The sequence below is a fragment of the Filicampus tigris genome, chromosome 2 (genome assembly GCF_054856515.1).
Source record: "Filicampus tigris isolate MCC_2025a chromosome 2, RoL_Ftig_1.0, whole genome shotgun sequence".
Taxonomy (NCBI): domain Eukaryota; kingdom Metazoa; phylum Chordata; class Actinopteri; order Syngnathiformes; family Syngnathidae; genus Filicampus; species Filicampus tigris.
This window is the reverse complement of record NC_141218.1, coordinates 3,217,735-3,231,829: the sequence shown is the minus strand read 5'-3', so window position 1 is coordinate 3,231,829 and position 14,095 is coordinate 3,217,735. Positions and strand designations below refer to the sequence as shown.

Below are 14,095 nucleotides of genomic sequence, written 5' to 3'. Positions count from 1 at the left end.
GGCAGCAACTTCTGGGGTTACATGTGGTACATTGACGTTCATTACCTGCTCTTCCTGGTGGTCCAGGGGGTCCTTGTAATCCTTTGGGACCCTGTAGAGCCAGACCTGGAGGTCCAGGAGGGCCGATAGGGCCTGGAGAACCCGGAAGGCCAGGGAAGCCACTCTCACCTTTTGAACCAGGGAAACCGGAACTGCCAGGTGGGCCGGAGGGACCGGGGTCTCCCTTGGCACCTTTTAATAGAACGGGCGGGGTATTTACTTCACGTGCATTTGTATGTGTGTGTGTGTGCGCGCGTGTTAAATGGCAACAAACCTGGCAGTCCTGGAAGTCCAGAGGGTCCTGGTTCGCCATAGCCTGGAAGCCCTACAATATAAAGAAAACAGCAATATTACTTTCTTTTTGGGGCATAGAAGCCGTTTATGTTGAGTGTGATTTATTTTCTTCCCCCGCAATTTCTACCTGGCTCTCCTTTGACGCCAGCCGGCCCTGGGATCCCATCCCGACCCGCTTGACCCTTATCTCCTGGAAATCCTGGCGCTCCTGATCGTCCAGGCTCTCCTGGTCTGCCAGGGGCTCCAGTCAGGCCCGGGCCACCGGGCCCACCGTCGAGACCCTTTGGACCAGGGATACCAGGAGATCCTGACAAAAGAGGTCAGAGAAGCGCATTCCAATTATATTGGGACAAATCTGCATGATTTCTATATAAACTGACCACAGGTAAAGTGTATAAGCATCGGTACCTTGGAATCCTGGTGGACCTTGATCACCTTTGACACCTGGTCCGCCAGGTAATCCTGGCAAACCTGGTAATCCTGGAGTGCCTTTAAACCCTGGACTTCCAGGGAAACCTGACTGGCCTGGATCGCCCTACAAGAGATTTTTCAGTTTATTTTCAGCCAGGAATTTACTTTGCATTTTGGGGTCCGATTGATCTAATATACCTTGATTCCAGATGGTCCAGGTGGTCCAACCCCAGCAGAACCCGGTTCACCTTTGGCTCCTGAGAAACCAGGTGCTCCAGGCTGTCCTGGAGATCCAGGTCGACCTGACTGGCCTGGCAAACCCTTCTGTCCTGAGGGCCCTGTGGAATATTTGCCCGCATTATGATATCAGCTGCTTGGTAGTATTTCAGAGTATTTTGGTTGAAAAAGCGTTTCAACTCAACCTGGGAATCCCATTTCTCCCATGCTGCCTTTTGTTCCAGGAGCTCCAGGAGCACCGGGTCCTCCTGGAATGCCAGGGTCTCCCTTTGGTCCTACGTGCAACATAAACTGGATTTTAGACGTCTGTTTGTACAAATGTTTGCTTGAATGCACCAGTTTGAGCTGAGCTGTGAAGCCATACCTGATGGTCCAGGAAGTCCTGGGCGTCCATCTGATCCTGGAAGTCCAGGATCACCAGAGATGCCAGGGATGCCCTTTTGTCCTGGAAAACCGGGTGTTCCTGTAGAAAGATGACAATGACAAATACTTTTAAAGCTACGGTTCTATGTTGTGGGTTCATAAGTGTGCAAAAGTCTTGCCTGGTCGTCCTGGTTCTCCTTTTTCACCCTTTGAAGCCAAAGGTGGTGGGCTGTATCCAGGAGCTCCTGGTGGGCCAGCGTTACCCCGTTCTCCTTTTACTCCAGGAGAGCCAGGAACGCCATCTCTACCAGGGAATCCAGATTCACCTGACAAAGTTGCGGGGGGACAAAAAAATGGAGTACTTGACGCACTTTACACAGAGCTGTATGATTAAATCATTTTAGGTGTGGGTGAATACCTTTCAGACCAGGAGCACCGGGTCCCCCAGGACCACCAGGTCCTCCAGATGGTCCAGGAGGTCCAATGGGACCCATGTCTCCTTTGGCACCTGAAGCCAAGAGGACAAATCGGATTAGAAATAGAAAATTAACCATTCAACCAGGCAGCTCTCCCCAAGGCCGCATTTCTACAAGTTATGATTATTATCTGCTAACTCTTTAAGAAAATCATTTTCTGGTAATCATGCACCAGTATACCGGAGTTGGTACCTCTGCAAATGTGACCATCTACTTGTGTTCAGCTTGTGACATAGCAATTCTGTTAGTCAGACCTTACCTGGCAGGCCAGGAAATCCATCCCGTCCAGGCCCTCCAGGGGGTCCTGCGGTTCCAATTGCTCCTGGGGAACCGGGGAAACCAGGGCTTCCTCTATCTCCTGGCAAGCCGGGAATATCTAAACCTGGGGGCCCAGGGTCTCCTTTTGCCCCATTCACTCCGGGGAATCCTGCAACAGTGATACAATTGGATTACTTTGGCTTTTTTTTTCAGTGTTTGTGGAGGTAAGTCGTTTTCAGGATGTTATAGGGCAGTTCCGTGATCTTTACCAGGTGGACCCATTGGACCTGGGAGTCCAGGTGCCCCTGGGGGCCCGCGTGATCCTGCCGTCGGGGGTCCTGGTAGCCCACGAGCTCCGGGGAGACCAGATGTTCCTGGTTCACCTGGGAAAACAAGACAGCAGAGAAACAATGAGGTTGGCTTGTTTCGAAGAATAATTAGATGGCAGTGTTCAAATACCTTTAGGTCCTGGTCCGCCGTCAAATCCAGATCGCCCTGGTGAGCCAGGGTTTCCAGGGAAACCAGGATCTCCCTTGGGTCCAGTTACACCTTTCGCTCCAGGTACCCCTGGTAAACCTGGTGGACCTGGGAGGCCGAAGCCAGGTTCACCCTGTCACAAATGTGTACACAGAGGAAAACGTATCTAGGCAAATCGTACTTTTACAGTCATCATTTTTAATTACAGTAAAAAAAAAATTCTGTGTACTTTTGCCCCGGGTATTCCAGATTGGCCTGGAAGGCCATCTACTCCTGGTCTACCTACTCCACCCGGTGATCCTGGTTGGCCAGGGATACCAGGAAATCCTTGAAGGCAAGAAGAGTTGGTGACTGTTAGTTTGGATGTGCACCATGAAGAACATAAAAGAGAGAACAGGTTAAATTGCATTTCCACCTTTCGGTCCAGGGGGTCCAGGGAGTCCAATACCGGCCAGTCCAGGCTCACCCTTGGCTCCTGGTAATCCAGGGAAACCAGGCTGGCCAGACTGACCTGGGTTTCCTGAGATCAGGAAGATCAGAAGGAATATTCTATGATTAAGAATGCATTATTTTTGACATATGACTGCAATGAAGATCCATACCTGGTGAACCAGGAAGTCCCGGCTCACCGTCCAGACCTCTGGGTCCCGGCTGGCCTTTTTCTGCCACTGTCAAGCCCGGCTCACCTTTGGCACCTGTAAGTGACAGATCGCATCATTTGCACGACTTTGCAAGGTTAACAATTTGAATGTGAGAAAATCAATCAAAAAGTTCTCTCACCAGGTATACCAGGAGCCCCAGGCCTTCCTGAGACACCCTGGATACCCTTTTCTCCGGAGATTCCAGGGGGTCCAAAGCCGGGGGGTCCTGGTGGGCCCCGGTCTCCTGCGATCCCGGGTGGACCCGGATCACCAGGGCTCCCTCGTTCTCCTCTCACCTGCAACGCTCCCTTTCAGAAGCAATAAAATGAATGTCAGTGGATGGTGGATGGACATAACTGTCCAAGTCTCAGAACAACTGCATCATCGCAACCTACAGGAGCTCCTTTGGGCCCCGGAAGACCAGGCTGCCCATCGCGACCGGGCCGCCCATCTAGACCTGGGAAACCGGGTGGTCCAGGGAATCCAGTGTCACCCTTCTCACCCCTTGCACCGCCTCCTGAGATGGCTTCACCTGGCTCTCCCTTCTCTCCCGGGAATCCTGGAGGACCTTGAGTACCGGGCAGACCCTGTGGAACAGAAAACGATGATGAGTAAGACACCAACCACAGAATTCTTGGAATAAAAACTGTATGTTGCACTACGTGTTCACATATTTACATTTAATAAGTGAGTTTTCCATGGAATTTAGCATTCAAATAAAATCTTCAAATAAGTGAATCCACAAGTAGCAATTAGTGAATATTGTGGGGAACACTGTATTAAGTACGATTGGTACAAAGTTGTGCTCTGTATAAGAATGTGAAAAGAACTCACGGGTGGCCCATTTCCACCAGATGTTCCGGGAAATCCTCTTTCTCCTTTAATACCCTGGGCACCAGGATTTCCTGAAGGGTTTCCACATCAACGAGTTTGTCTTTTTTAATTTCAGACCATCCACAGACTGCAGTTTTGCCTCTTTCTTGTGACTCATTGTTTTATTCGTCGTGTTACCTGGGAATCCCGGCTGTCCTGCAGGACCTGGGGGTCCGGGGATACCGCTTGTGCCACTAAAGCAGTTGACACAGGTGTCACCCTTTTCACCTGGAATGATGACAGATCACTGACTGCTCACTTCTCTGACCATGAATAGAAGAAGAGTATCTTTAAGGCCTCTCACCTTTCAGGCCCGCCTCCCCTGGGTAACCTCTCTCTCCCGGTAGGCCGACACGTCCAGGATTGCCAGGGATGCAGTTTTGTCCGGTAGTGGAAAAGCCTGGAGGTCCAGGGGGCCCTGCTTGTCCTGGCAGCCCAGGGCCTCCAGGGCGGCCCGGAGGACCTGGAAGAGAAAGCCCTGGACTGCCGGTGTCTCCCTTTTGACCTCTTTCTCCTGGAAAGCCTGGCTGTCCAGGTGAACCACCACCGCCACCACCTGGAATCCCTGGAGCTCCTGGAGGTCCTGATAAACCTGGAGAAGGTCAAAAAGATGACTTGGTGTCAAAATAGTGAGAGAGAGAGAGAGAGTTGGCATTCTCGCTATAATTCCCCCAAAATACAATAGTTTGCTTTAATTTGTGGTGTAATCAGACAATTTCAGGTGTCGTTCTTTAAACACTCATCATTTCTATTTCAGTTAACAAAAATAAACACTAGAAGTGAAATAATCAATTCCGTTTTTTGTTAATTTGTTTGTTTTCTTTTACTATAACAACGTCAGTTCTCCACTGACCTGTTGGTCCTCTGTCCCCTTTGATGCCAGGTGATCCAGGGAACCCGGGCTCGCCTTTTGGACCAACCTGTGCTCCTGTCTGCCCGCTAATAACCTGATGGGACAAAGACAATCAAGCCAAATCCGACGCCGAAGACCGGATAAGGTCATACAATTAAATGATCTTCCTTATTGCATGACAACAAGACGAGCTAGAATACACACCACTCCTGGAGCACCTGGGTATCCACGTTCACCTTTCATACCCTTTAAAGGAAAAATAGAGTACATTTTATAGAAACATCCATTACATGACATCACAAGCTGTTTAATCATCCAGATCATGAAATAAATCAAATTACTCTCTCTCCATCCCTGCCTGCGGAACCTGGCAGGCCTGGCTCTCCTTTGAGACCCTAAGAGAAAAGCGTATTCGAAGCATTCATAAATTCTCCTCAGTCTGACATTTAGTGTGTTGATGAAATGTGACAGAACTTACAAGGAAGCCTGGTGGACCAGGGTCACCATCCTTGCCTGGTTTGCCCTGTAAAAAAATAAATAAATAATGTGAGTGTAACATAAATACACCCCAGATGGGTTTTGACTTTGAAACTCACCCGTTTGCCTGCCTCTCCCGGTTCCCCCTTTTCCCCTTTCTGGCCACCAGGGGTACCCTGTAGCCGGCAAAAAAACACATTTTTCATCTTTAAAAAAAAATGCTTCTGAGAGACCCAAATGCCATTGTTAGATTGTTAGAGACTATATGAAAAGTATTTACGATTTGTACAAATGGTGACGGACACTTACAGGGGGACCTGGATAGCCGGGTTCACCCGCAGGGCCTGGAAATCCTGGGTCACCCTTTCAAAGCAGAAATACAAGAGACTGATGACTAATGGTGTGAAAGCAAAGTTGCCACTGGGTGTCACACGTATATTTCAAACCCTAACTAGCACCCCCCCGAGTTTTGACTTTCACTGTATAATGTCCCCGGAGATGAAAGAGTCATCACTGGTGATGAGTCGATGGATCGTTGAGTACAACCCGGAGACCGAACGCCATAGCCTTCAGTGCAAGAGTGCGACGTCACCAAGGCCCAAGAACGCAAGGTGGTCTAAGTCCAAAGTCAAGTTAATGGCACTCTTGCATGTGCGAGGCATCGTCCACTGCGAGTTCTTGCCCCAGGGCTAGATGATCAACTGGCACGTATGTGCCGTTTGCTTCGTTTAGTGTGCAAGAACAGCGAGATGAGGTGGGAGTTGTGGCAGGACAACTTGTGGGTGCTTCATCATGATGCCTGCTCACAACGCCTTGAGCATCGGACACTTCCTGGCTGAGAAGAACATCATGCTGGTTGCAAACTCCCAACTCACCCGACCTGGCTTTATGTGAATTTAAAAAAAAAAAAAAAAAAAAGCAATCCCGCTTTGTAAAGCTCAAGTGGCGCATCAAGGGGACCTGTTTGGAAGGCCTGGATGACATCAAGACGGCCGAGACGAAAGAGATAGGTCGTGGCAGAGAAGGCTGCAAAAGTGTGTTTGGACTCCAGAGGCATTATTTGAAGGAGAAAACTTGCTTTCGAAATATATATTTTAAGACATCTGTTATGGACATTTTTTACACACCTTGCCTATTAGCATTAAAGAAAAAGTCAACGCAAACATATTTTTTTCAAGAATATGTTTTATGCAAGCCCACTAGTTGAAACAGGGCATTCTGATAAATATTGCGTTTGTGGAATAAGCGTTAATCCACTCGTTTTTAGCCATCTCTGGGGGCGGCCATTTTACCTTCTGTCGCCTGAAAATGACATCACAACTGCTCACAACGACCAATCACGGCTCAGATTCAGAGAACAGGTCAGCTGTGATTGGTCGTTGTAAGCAGTTGTGATGTCATTTTCAGTCGACAGAAGACAAAATGGCCGCCCCTAGAGATGGCTAAAAACGAGTGCATTTTGCTGCTTAATTTATATTCCACAGACGCAAAATTAATCAGAATGCCGTGTTTCAACTAGTGGGCCTGCTGGGGACATATTCTTGAAAAAAATATGCTTGGGTTGACTTCCGCTTTAAGCTATTAGACTTTTTGATGTTTACTGTAAAACTGACAAAACATTTTAGCATATCTAAAAAATATATATTTTCTATGTATGGTCTCTCGAAATTGCAGATTTTCACCGATTGTGTGTGGGTCTGCAATTTATCCCCCCAATAAACGAGGGGGGGGGGCACTTTATATAGTTTCATCACATTTTAGGAAGGGGTCCTTCAATCATACAAGACATATTGTCACAAAGGTTCCATGGAACCTTCTCAGGTAGCTTTACCTTGTCCCCCCTTTGAATCTCTGTCTCAGTTGGCCTCTTCTGTTCCCCGACTTGCCCCGGTGGCCCAGCAGGTCCCGGCAAACCAGGTTCGCCCTGTGTTCACAATCAAATTCATACAAAATGAGATGAAGCAAGGAAAAGCTACAGAGCTGCACAGCTTTGCTTGGGGACAGTACCTTCTCTCCTTTGGGTCCCTGGAAGTTCAGTCCCATGTTTCCCTGTTTCAGCCAGAAAAAAAGCATCGCCTTGAGCATGATGCCTATAGTATCTTTGATCCTGTGCATCATGGAAATAAAACAAAAACAACCTCACCTTCGGTCCAGGAGGACCAGGAGGACCCGGTCGACCCTGCCACAAAACAATGCAATTAGCTTTGCGTGAAGCACCTATAGTGTATTGTGTGACTAACGTTAATTCTGTTACCTCAAAGCCTCTCTGTCCTGGCGGGCCGATTGGACCTTGGTACCCGGCAGGTCCTGGAGGACCCTAGGACGTTTCCAAGCATGAAACAAAGATATGTCAAAACCTTCAAAGTTCTACTCTGGTCTAACAATTCTATTCAAAAAAAAAAACTGGAACATAAGCACTAAGACTCACAGGAACTCCTGGCAGTCCAGGAAATCCTACAGCTCCTTTCTCCCCAAAGCGATTAGTAGAGATCACGTCACCAGGATCGCCCTGTGAATATGTATGATCAAACAGGTTGTTTTTTTTGCGTTCGTCTTTGGTTCTTTGTTAGTGAGTCCGGCAACATAATCTGTTCAAAGCACACACCTTCTGTCCAGGAAGGCCAGGTGGACCCTATGGAAGAAGATGATTAGATATTTGAATTAATGTGTTCCTGGATCAAGGTGCCGGGAGAGTCAGAGAATATCAAGTTCTTTCAAGTTCTTTCCCAGACTAACCGGCAGTCCTTGTTGTCCTGGGATTCCAGATGTCCCTGGGAAGCCTATTTCACCCTAGTCAACAGAAGACAAATTCATAAGAATGTAAATGTTTGGATTAAAGCTAATCACTTTTCAGTTGTTTTTCTCCACACACTTTTGTCCCATTGCATCCTGCCGTTCCTCTTGGTCCTGGAGCTCCGTCCTGCCCTGGGAGACCCTAAGAAATGGGAGGTAAGTAAGAAGAAATTGAAATGACACGAACCACAGCGTTTTATTTAAGCTTTGTTTCGAATAATGAAAACTCACTGGAAGTCCTGGTGTTCCTGGGAATCCTGGCAATCCAGGAGGTCCCTAAAGAGGGGACAACAAAAGTCAGCCATTGACTTCAAAGCTACACATGACTTGACTAATGTGGAAACAGGGACCTCTGCTGGAAAAGAGAGGGAACTACAACCATTCGACCGTTTTGTTAAAACGGACTCAATCCAATACAGTACACGTTAACGTACTCAACGGTGGTAATCATGAAACTCACTCTTATTCCTTTTGGGCCAGCAAAGCCCATAGGTCCATCACTACCCTGAAAGACACGACAGCACAAAACACATATTTTAATTATAATTATTATGGAAACTCTTCATTTCATTTAGCCTAGTGAATGTGCGATCGTCCACCTCCACTGACCTTCTCTCCCCGGGGTCCGATTGGCCCTTCAGGTCCCGGGAATCCCGGCACTCCTGGTTGTCCGGTGAGACCTGGGAAACCCCTCTCACCCTGCGCACCACGCACACGCAGATTTATTATTCAAACATAATTTACCATCCATGTATATAAACAACGAGAATTAACTGTACCTTTGCTCCTTTGACTCCACTGCAGTCACATTTGGATCCTGCACATCCGTGGCAAGCCTGTTGGACAAAACCGATGGACCTTTATTCAAGCTACCAGGTAAAGAACTGAAAATAATATCAGAATGAAATTAATTGCAGACATAGATGTGAGGTGCTTGGAATCTGTACGGAAATAGTGGGGCTCTGGAGTGGACTGTAAAATTGAACAACTAAGTGAATATTTTTGTGATGACCTTATTTTACACAGGCACACACACGCACACACACAATCTTTCAATATTAACGATCCGTGGCAAAACCACAAATGAGGATATTGTACATATGAATCACTGGTGATTCTTTAAGATAGCCCTTTAGCTCACGCTAAAAGAGGCTAGTTTACATGATTTAAAACGCTTTGACAACTGACAGCTTCCCTCTAAACATCCCACAAGTGCAACACTCTCTCATTTTCTTTTACTGTCATGACAATTTATTGGAAACCCGTGAGAATATGCGTTAATGTTCCTTTCTGATAACCGCCACATGAACTCATTGTGCTAGCAGTGTGACTAGCTTAGGAGCCATAGGCAGAAAACCCCGTACGAACATGTAAAAGAATGTGAAATTTGTTCTGCTGCTGCTGTGTTTTAACATGTATCCTACTTAAATATTTCAGCCATGTCCCTCCCAGGAGTCTTGTTAACAAAGTAGTCGTCATAGTAGTGCTAGTGGCTAATTTTCACGAGACAGAACTGTATCTTTAAACCATGTTCATTGTGCTGTCATTTTTTGTTTTGTTTTAATTTGCCCACAGAATATCAAATATGTTTTTTTAATACACCCAGAACAGCACTAATTGGTCAAAAACAGCGTTGGGTGTAAAACTACCCATCTGGACCACAGGAGGGCGCCGTTGCATCGCTTTATGCAAAAAACAGGTGCCAGAGAAAGCATGTGAACCCTTTTGAATTACCTGCACTTCTGCATAGATAGGTCTTAATTTGCGATCAGATGTTCATTGAAAACACAAACACTGTGCCCTTAATGTAATATCACCAAATAAATATGTTTTCATATTTTTATTGCCCGCAATGATTCACGTCAGACATCCCAGGAATATTGGTGAACAGAAACCATTTTGAAACAAGGAATGCTCCAAAATTGTGTAAATCAGGGTTCAGTTGTCCATGTAGTGTTAGTTTAATAAAATGCGTGTCTACTGTTGTGACCGAGATGATCACTTATCTCTAATTCCTACGGCTTCACATATTTTTTTCCTCACAACTGTACAAGAGTGCACCATTTCTTCCCACAGAAAATTTAGGGAGTTCTACAGGTTTCCTTGATGATGAGACGACAGGTGCAAGGTCATGAAGAAAACAGCCGCCTAATGTATTAGTAATGTAATAGTGGTCTGTAAATAAAATGGACTCCCACAATTCCTCTCAGCTAGCGCAACCAATGAACAGAGAGTGAGCAGATTGTTTGGTGGGGGAGGAAGCTGAGAAAAAGAAAGGGGATGCGGCAAGTTTTCCCATGCTTGTTGACACAGTCAAATGCCAGCTGGGCATCACAGAACATCAAGTGAAATGAGGACAAGCGCTGTTTAAAAAAAATAAAAAGAAAAAAAAAGAAAAGAAAAAGAGAAACCGGATAGGTAGAAAGCTTAAGATCAATGTTAGCGTCTTGGCAGGAAACACAAAACATGTTGTCAATACATTTGCACATGGGTAGGCAAGTGTGTGTGTGCGTGCCTACGGGCGCGTGTTTTCACAAGGCCGGGATCTCCAGATTAGTCTCTGGTCTGCTTCAGCTCAATGCAGTCTGCTCTCCAATGGCGGGACTACCACTCACACGTTTTTGTGCGTCATTCCGGACTGTAAAACTATTTCAGAATGCTGACTTTTGACCGCACTCTAAACCGTCCTTTTCTTGCCCTTCTAATTTCCTGTAACTTTGCCCACTTCAACTTTGACCTCGATCTCATGTTTGCTCTTTACTTCTTGTACATGTTTAGTGGTCCTGCCTCCCGGTCTGCACACCTGTGTGCAATGGAGCCCCGCCAGCCCTATGTCAACACATCAGTGAATGTCTGCACGAGACAAACACAAAAAGGTGTGCCTCCTGGCGAAATGATTGTGCAATAGAGTGAAACGAGAACAAAGCATAAAATGTTTGACATGAACTTTCCCTGAATCAGATTATTGGATTATTGCCTGTTATGGAGCTATAAAATTCTGCTTCAAATGTACAAAAGAAAGAGACTGAAAGTCAAGTATGTCTACGCCTATTTTATCGACGCCTTTTTCAATGATTATTCTTTGCTTTACACATAATTGGGTGCCCACGTTGGCTAAATTAGGGACGATGTTTGCGTCATGTTTCATTGTGACATTTTAAAAGGACCTTTTTGTTGAGTTAGCCGTCGATGTGAACTGCCCTGAACTGGGCTAAATAATCCAAATATGAGAGTCAATGGCCGTGTAATCCACTTGCAAAGGTCACTGAGCTGCAAATATTCACTCCCTCCCTTTGGCTCCCTCTCTCTCTCCCTCCTCTTCTTCGCCTTCCTGCGTCGGTGCCAGCCAGCCAGCCAGCCCGAGCCATCAGGCCCGAGGGGAGTCGTAGCTCCTGCCAGCCCCAACTGACAAGCCGAGACCGGCCCGCTATTTGGCATCGCCGCACGCGCTCCATAAAGAACCAGTCATCACCGACTGACAATTGCCTTCTCTGCGATGGGATGTGATGCGAAACGTCACAAAATGTGACCGCGCTAGAATACGTGTGGACGGCTGACGGTGAAAATGGTTTTCCCCTCTCTGATTTTTGACAAGTTTGACATATTCTGTCAAAGGCGGGAAGAAACTGAAATTCCCCACTGTGCCCATCAGGTGACACTCTTTGGCTTAACAAAGCAGGAGCTGAGACAGGTGAGGATGAGTAGGAGGAAGGCGAGTTTGGAGGGCAAGCGTGCACCCGTGGGATTAGACTGGCGAGACTGGAATTCCCCCGCTCATCAGAGACTGGTGATTAGACAGCTACTGTATTCGCACTGCCCTGCCCTAGTAAACACACGCGGACACGGCGCACTACATCTACACAATGATTGTGTGTCACAAAAATAAATCCAAGGAAAAAATAAGAAATGAATGCTTTTGCCTACCGCACATTTTCTACCTAGCAGCACATGACATCATCGGTCATTTTTTACCAGCGATGGATTAATCCCTCCTAAATGCTTAAAACACTTCCTTAAACAAAATATAATGTAGCTTTCCAAGTACCATTCAAATGCAGTCGGCCTAAATGTAAAAAAAAAAAAAAAAAAAAAAAAAGAATTTTAAGCCTCTTTACTTATACACAGTTTGAATCTATAAGACCATTTAAAAAAATTATGAAAATGTATTGCACATGATCGTTAAATTAAAAATTGTACTTTAGATTACATAGATTACATTCAAATTTGTTGTGCGTAAAAGTTACATACAACTTAATTGTACTTAAATATTGTGCTGTATGTGGAAAGTAAAAAATGTACTTGTACTAAATTAAAAAAAAAATTGTAATCAGGCTGTACGTGTCGTGACAGGTTTCTTTTCAATATGTGAAATTGCCTTTAATGTTTTAAATATAAGTTTTATTTGCATTTAACTTTGTGATCCGTGTACCACTGGTGGTACTTGTGCCACCCTTTCTGAGCAACTCTATCAAAACATACTTCCGAAAGTATTCCTTCGCTCTCACTCTTGCTCGCACCGTACTCCAAATACGAGACAAAGCGTGTGTGTTTCAAGCTTTGAAATTGTCACTCCCAGTTGAAGCTTATTGTAAAGATGACACACAAAACAACAAACAATTCAACATTGTGTGCTTGGATACCAAAATGTTTGCCCCCGAGCAATATCATTTCATGTAACAAAAGTCCACTAGCTCGACGCTAACATACAATGCGAAGCGCCATCGATGTGCTAATGGGAATTAGCATGGATGTTACGGTCATTATAAACCTCCAAGTAATAGCAACCATAACACGCATTGAGCAGCAACACATTCATGCAGCGTTCAACAATACTCACAGCCATCTCTTTGCTCTGTGGGATCTCTAAATTCTTACTTGCCTATGTAAGATAAACAGCACCCCCCCCCCCCCCCCCCCCAAAAAAAGTGATAAAACATCGAGGGCGCTAACTTTGAACCTTGACATAGTGTAGCTGTGGGAACACTTAAGAGGAGTGCAATTGGGTCATTCGATGTGTATGCTTGTGTGTCCATGTGGTAAGCATCAGCGTGTACATTTATCCTAAGGCTGGCGCTCCGGGCCCCAAGACGTTGCCTTGATCCCTTTCATCACGGCTTGACTTTGACTACTTCAAGGTGATGACGCCCCGACGGAGGCGACCAAAGCAAATATGCCCCCGCCCCATCGACCCAAAAATCGGAGTGTGTTTTGACTAGAATAGGAAGACCCCTACTGACAAAGCCCATAGTCCCGCCCCCACCATCAACCCCACCACTCGCACGTGTGTGATCTTGTCACCGTGCTCCACCAGCGATTTCCCAGGAATTGGTTCTTCTCGACGAAGCCGTCTTTTGAGACAGGCAGGAAACACACAAATGCGATACTTTGTCATGTGTAGCGTTCAAATGAGCGTCCTTTACCTGCAGCTGCATTCAAATTGAAGAATAGGGAGCAAGTCCTATTCCGCAAGTAGCCCCAAAAACTCAAATTTGACAAAAAAAGAGACTTCAAGCAGTTGGACGCTTCTCCCAGTTGATGTTTTGTCAAACGAGACTTAAAACTAAGACAATAGCTGAGCGTAATGCTAATTAGGCAAGGCAGTTTTATTTCAAGAGCATATTTCATGCACAAGGCACCTCAACGCGCTTCACACAAAGACGCAACATCTACAAGCATTTACAATCACAACAGTTAGCCACATTCACAAGCAAAGCCGAGAAAACAAAAGCCGCTCATAAAAATGACCAGAATGTACATTGACACCATTTAAACGCATTAACTGACGCTAGTGCCCCTCCTCCAAGGTGTTTTAGGTCGCTAGGTTTTAGCATCTATGTAGCGCGGCGTGAAACATTTAAGTAACGGATTAAATACAAAAAGTACAGCAACACCTGCACAGACAA

At 46.0% G+C, this 14,095-nt stretch overlaps 1 protein-coding gene and 1 long non-coding RNA gene across 2 annotated transcripts in view; one reads left to right on the top strand and one right to left on the bottom strand.

Moving 5' to 3' along the window:
• The window catches only part of col4a5 (collagen, type IV, alpha 5 (Alport syndrome)), a 28,827-nt gene that overhangs the window by 6,611 nt on the left and 8,121 nt on the right, over positions 1 to 14,095 (bottom strand). The window contains exons 2-39 of the mRNA XM_086017697.1: positions 8,972 to 9,028; positions 8,802 to 8,891; positions 8,653 to 8,697; positions 8,424 to 8,468; positions 8,272 to 8,334; positions 8,136 to 8,189; positions 8,005 to 8,031; positions 7,828 to 7,908; positions 7,654 to 7,716; positions 7,543 to 7,578; positions 7,407 to 7,448; positions 7,231 to 7,323; positions 5,709 to 5,762; positions 5,519 to 5,575; positions 5,401 to 5,445; positions 5,264 to 5,317; positions 5,127 to 5,168; positions 4,923 to 5,016; positions 4,374 to 4,661; positions 4,208 to 4,297; positions 4,031 to 4,101; positions 3,592 to 3,783; positions 3,336 to 3,504; positions 3,158 to 3,250; positions 2,971 to 3,075; positions 2,785 to 2,882; positions 2,538 to 2,688; positions 2,348 to 2,461; positions 2,080 to 2,247; positions 1,763 to 1,852; positions 1,524 to 1,670; positions 1,346 to 1,444; positions 1,167 to 1,256; positions 943 to 1,082; positions 742 to 868; positions 461 to 640; positions 314 to 364; positions 46 to 231 (exon numbers count right to left, since the gene is read on the bottom strand). Of these exons, the coding sequence (XP_085873823.1) occupies positions 46 to 231; positions 314 to 364; positions 461 to 640; positions 742 to 868; positions 943 to 1,082; positions 1,167 to 1,256; positions 1,346 to 1,444; positions 1,524 to 1,670; positions 1,763 to 1,852; positions 2,080 to 2,247; positions 2,348 to 2,461; positions 2,538 to 2,688; positions 2,785 to 2,882; positions 2,971 to 3,075; positions 3,158 to 3,250; positions 3,336 to 3,504; positions 3,592 to 3,783; positions 4,031 to 4,101; positions 4,208 to 4,297; positions 4,374 to 4,661; positions 4,923 to 5,016; positions 5,127 to 5,168; positions 5,264 to 5,317; positions 5,401 to 5,445; positions 5,519 to 5,575; positions 5,709 to 5,762; positions 7,231 to 7,323; positions 7,407 to 7,448; positions 7,543 to 7,578; positions 7,654 to 7,716; positions 7,828 to 7,908; positions 8,005 to 8,031; positions 8,136 to 8,189; positions 8,272 to 8,334; positions 8,424 to 8,468; positions 8,653 to 8,697; positions 8,802 to 8,891; positions 8,972 to 9,028 (3,691 nt within the window). The remainder of the gene's footprint in view (positions 1 to 45; positions 232 to 313; positions 365 to 460; positions 641 to 741; positions 869 to 942; positions 1,083 to 1,166; positions 1,257 to 1,345; positions 1,445 to 1,523; positions 1,671 to 1,762; positions 1,853 to 2,079; positions 2,248 to 2,347; positions 2,462 to 2,537; positions 2,689 to 2,784; positions 2,883 to 2,970; positions 3,076 to 3,157; positions 3,251 to 3,335; positions 3,505 to 3,591; positions 3,784 to 4,030; positions 4,102 to 4,207; positions 4,298 to 4,373; positions 4,662 to 4,922; positions 5,017 to 5,126; positions 5,169 to 5,263; positions 5,318 to 5,400; positions 5,446 to 5,518; positions 5,576 to 5,708; positions 5,763 to 7,230; positions 7,324 to 7,406; positions 7,449 to 7,542; positions 7,579 to 7,653; positions 7,717 to 7,827; positions 7,909 to 8,004; positions 8,032 to 8,135; positions 8,190 to 8,271; positions 8,335 to 8,423; positions 8,469 to 8,652; positions 8,698 to 8,801; positions 8,892 to 8,971; positions 9,029 to 14,095) is intronic.
• Positions 8,633 to 12,298, top strand: LOC147150893 (uncharacterized). Its single transcript, XR_015082796.1, has 5 exons — positions 8,633 to 8,865; positions 8,997 to 9,068; positions 10,971 to 11,068; positions 11,539 to 11,751; positions 11,845 to 12,298. It is a non-coding gene; the product is annotated as an uncharacterized LOC147150893 (long non-coding RNA).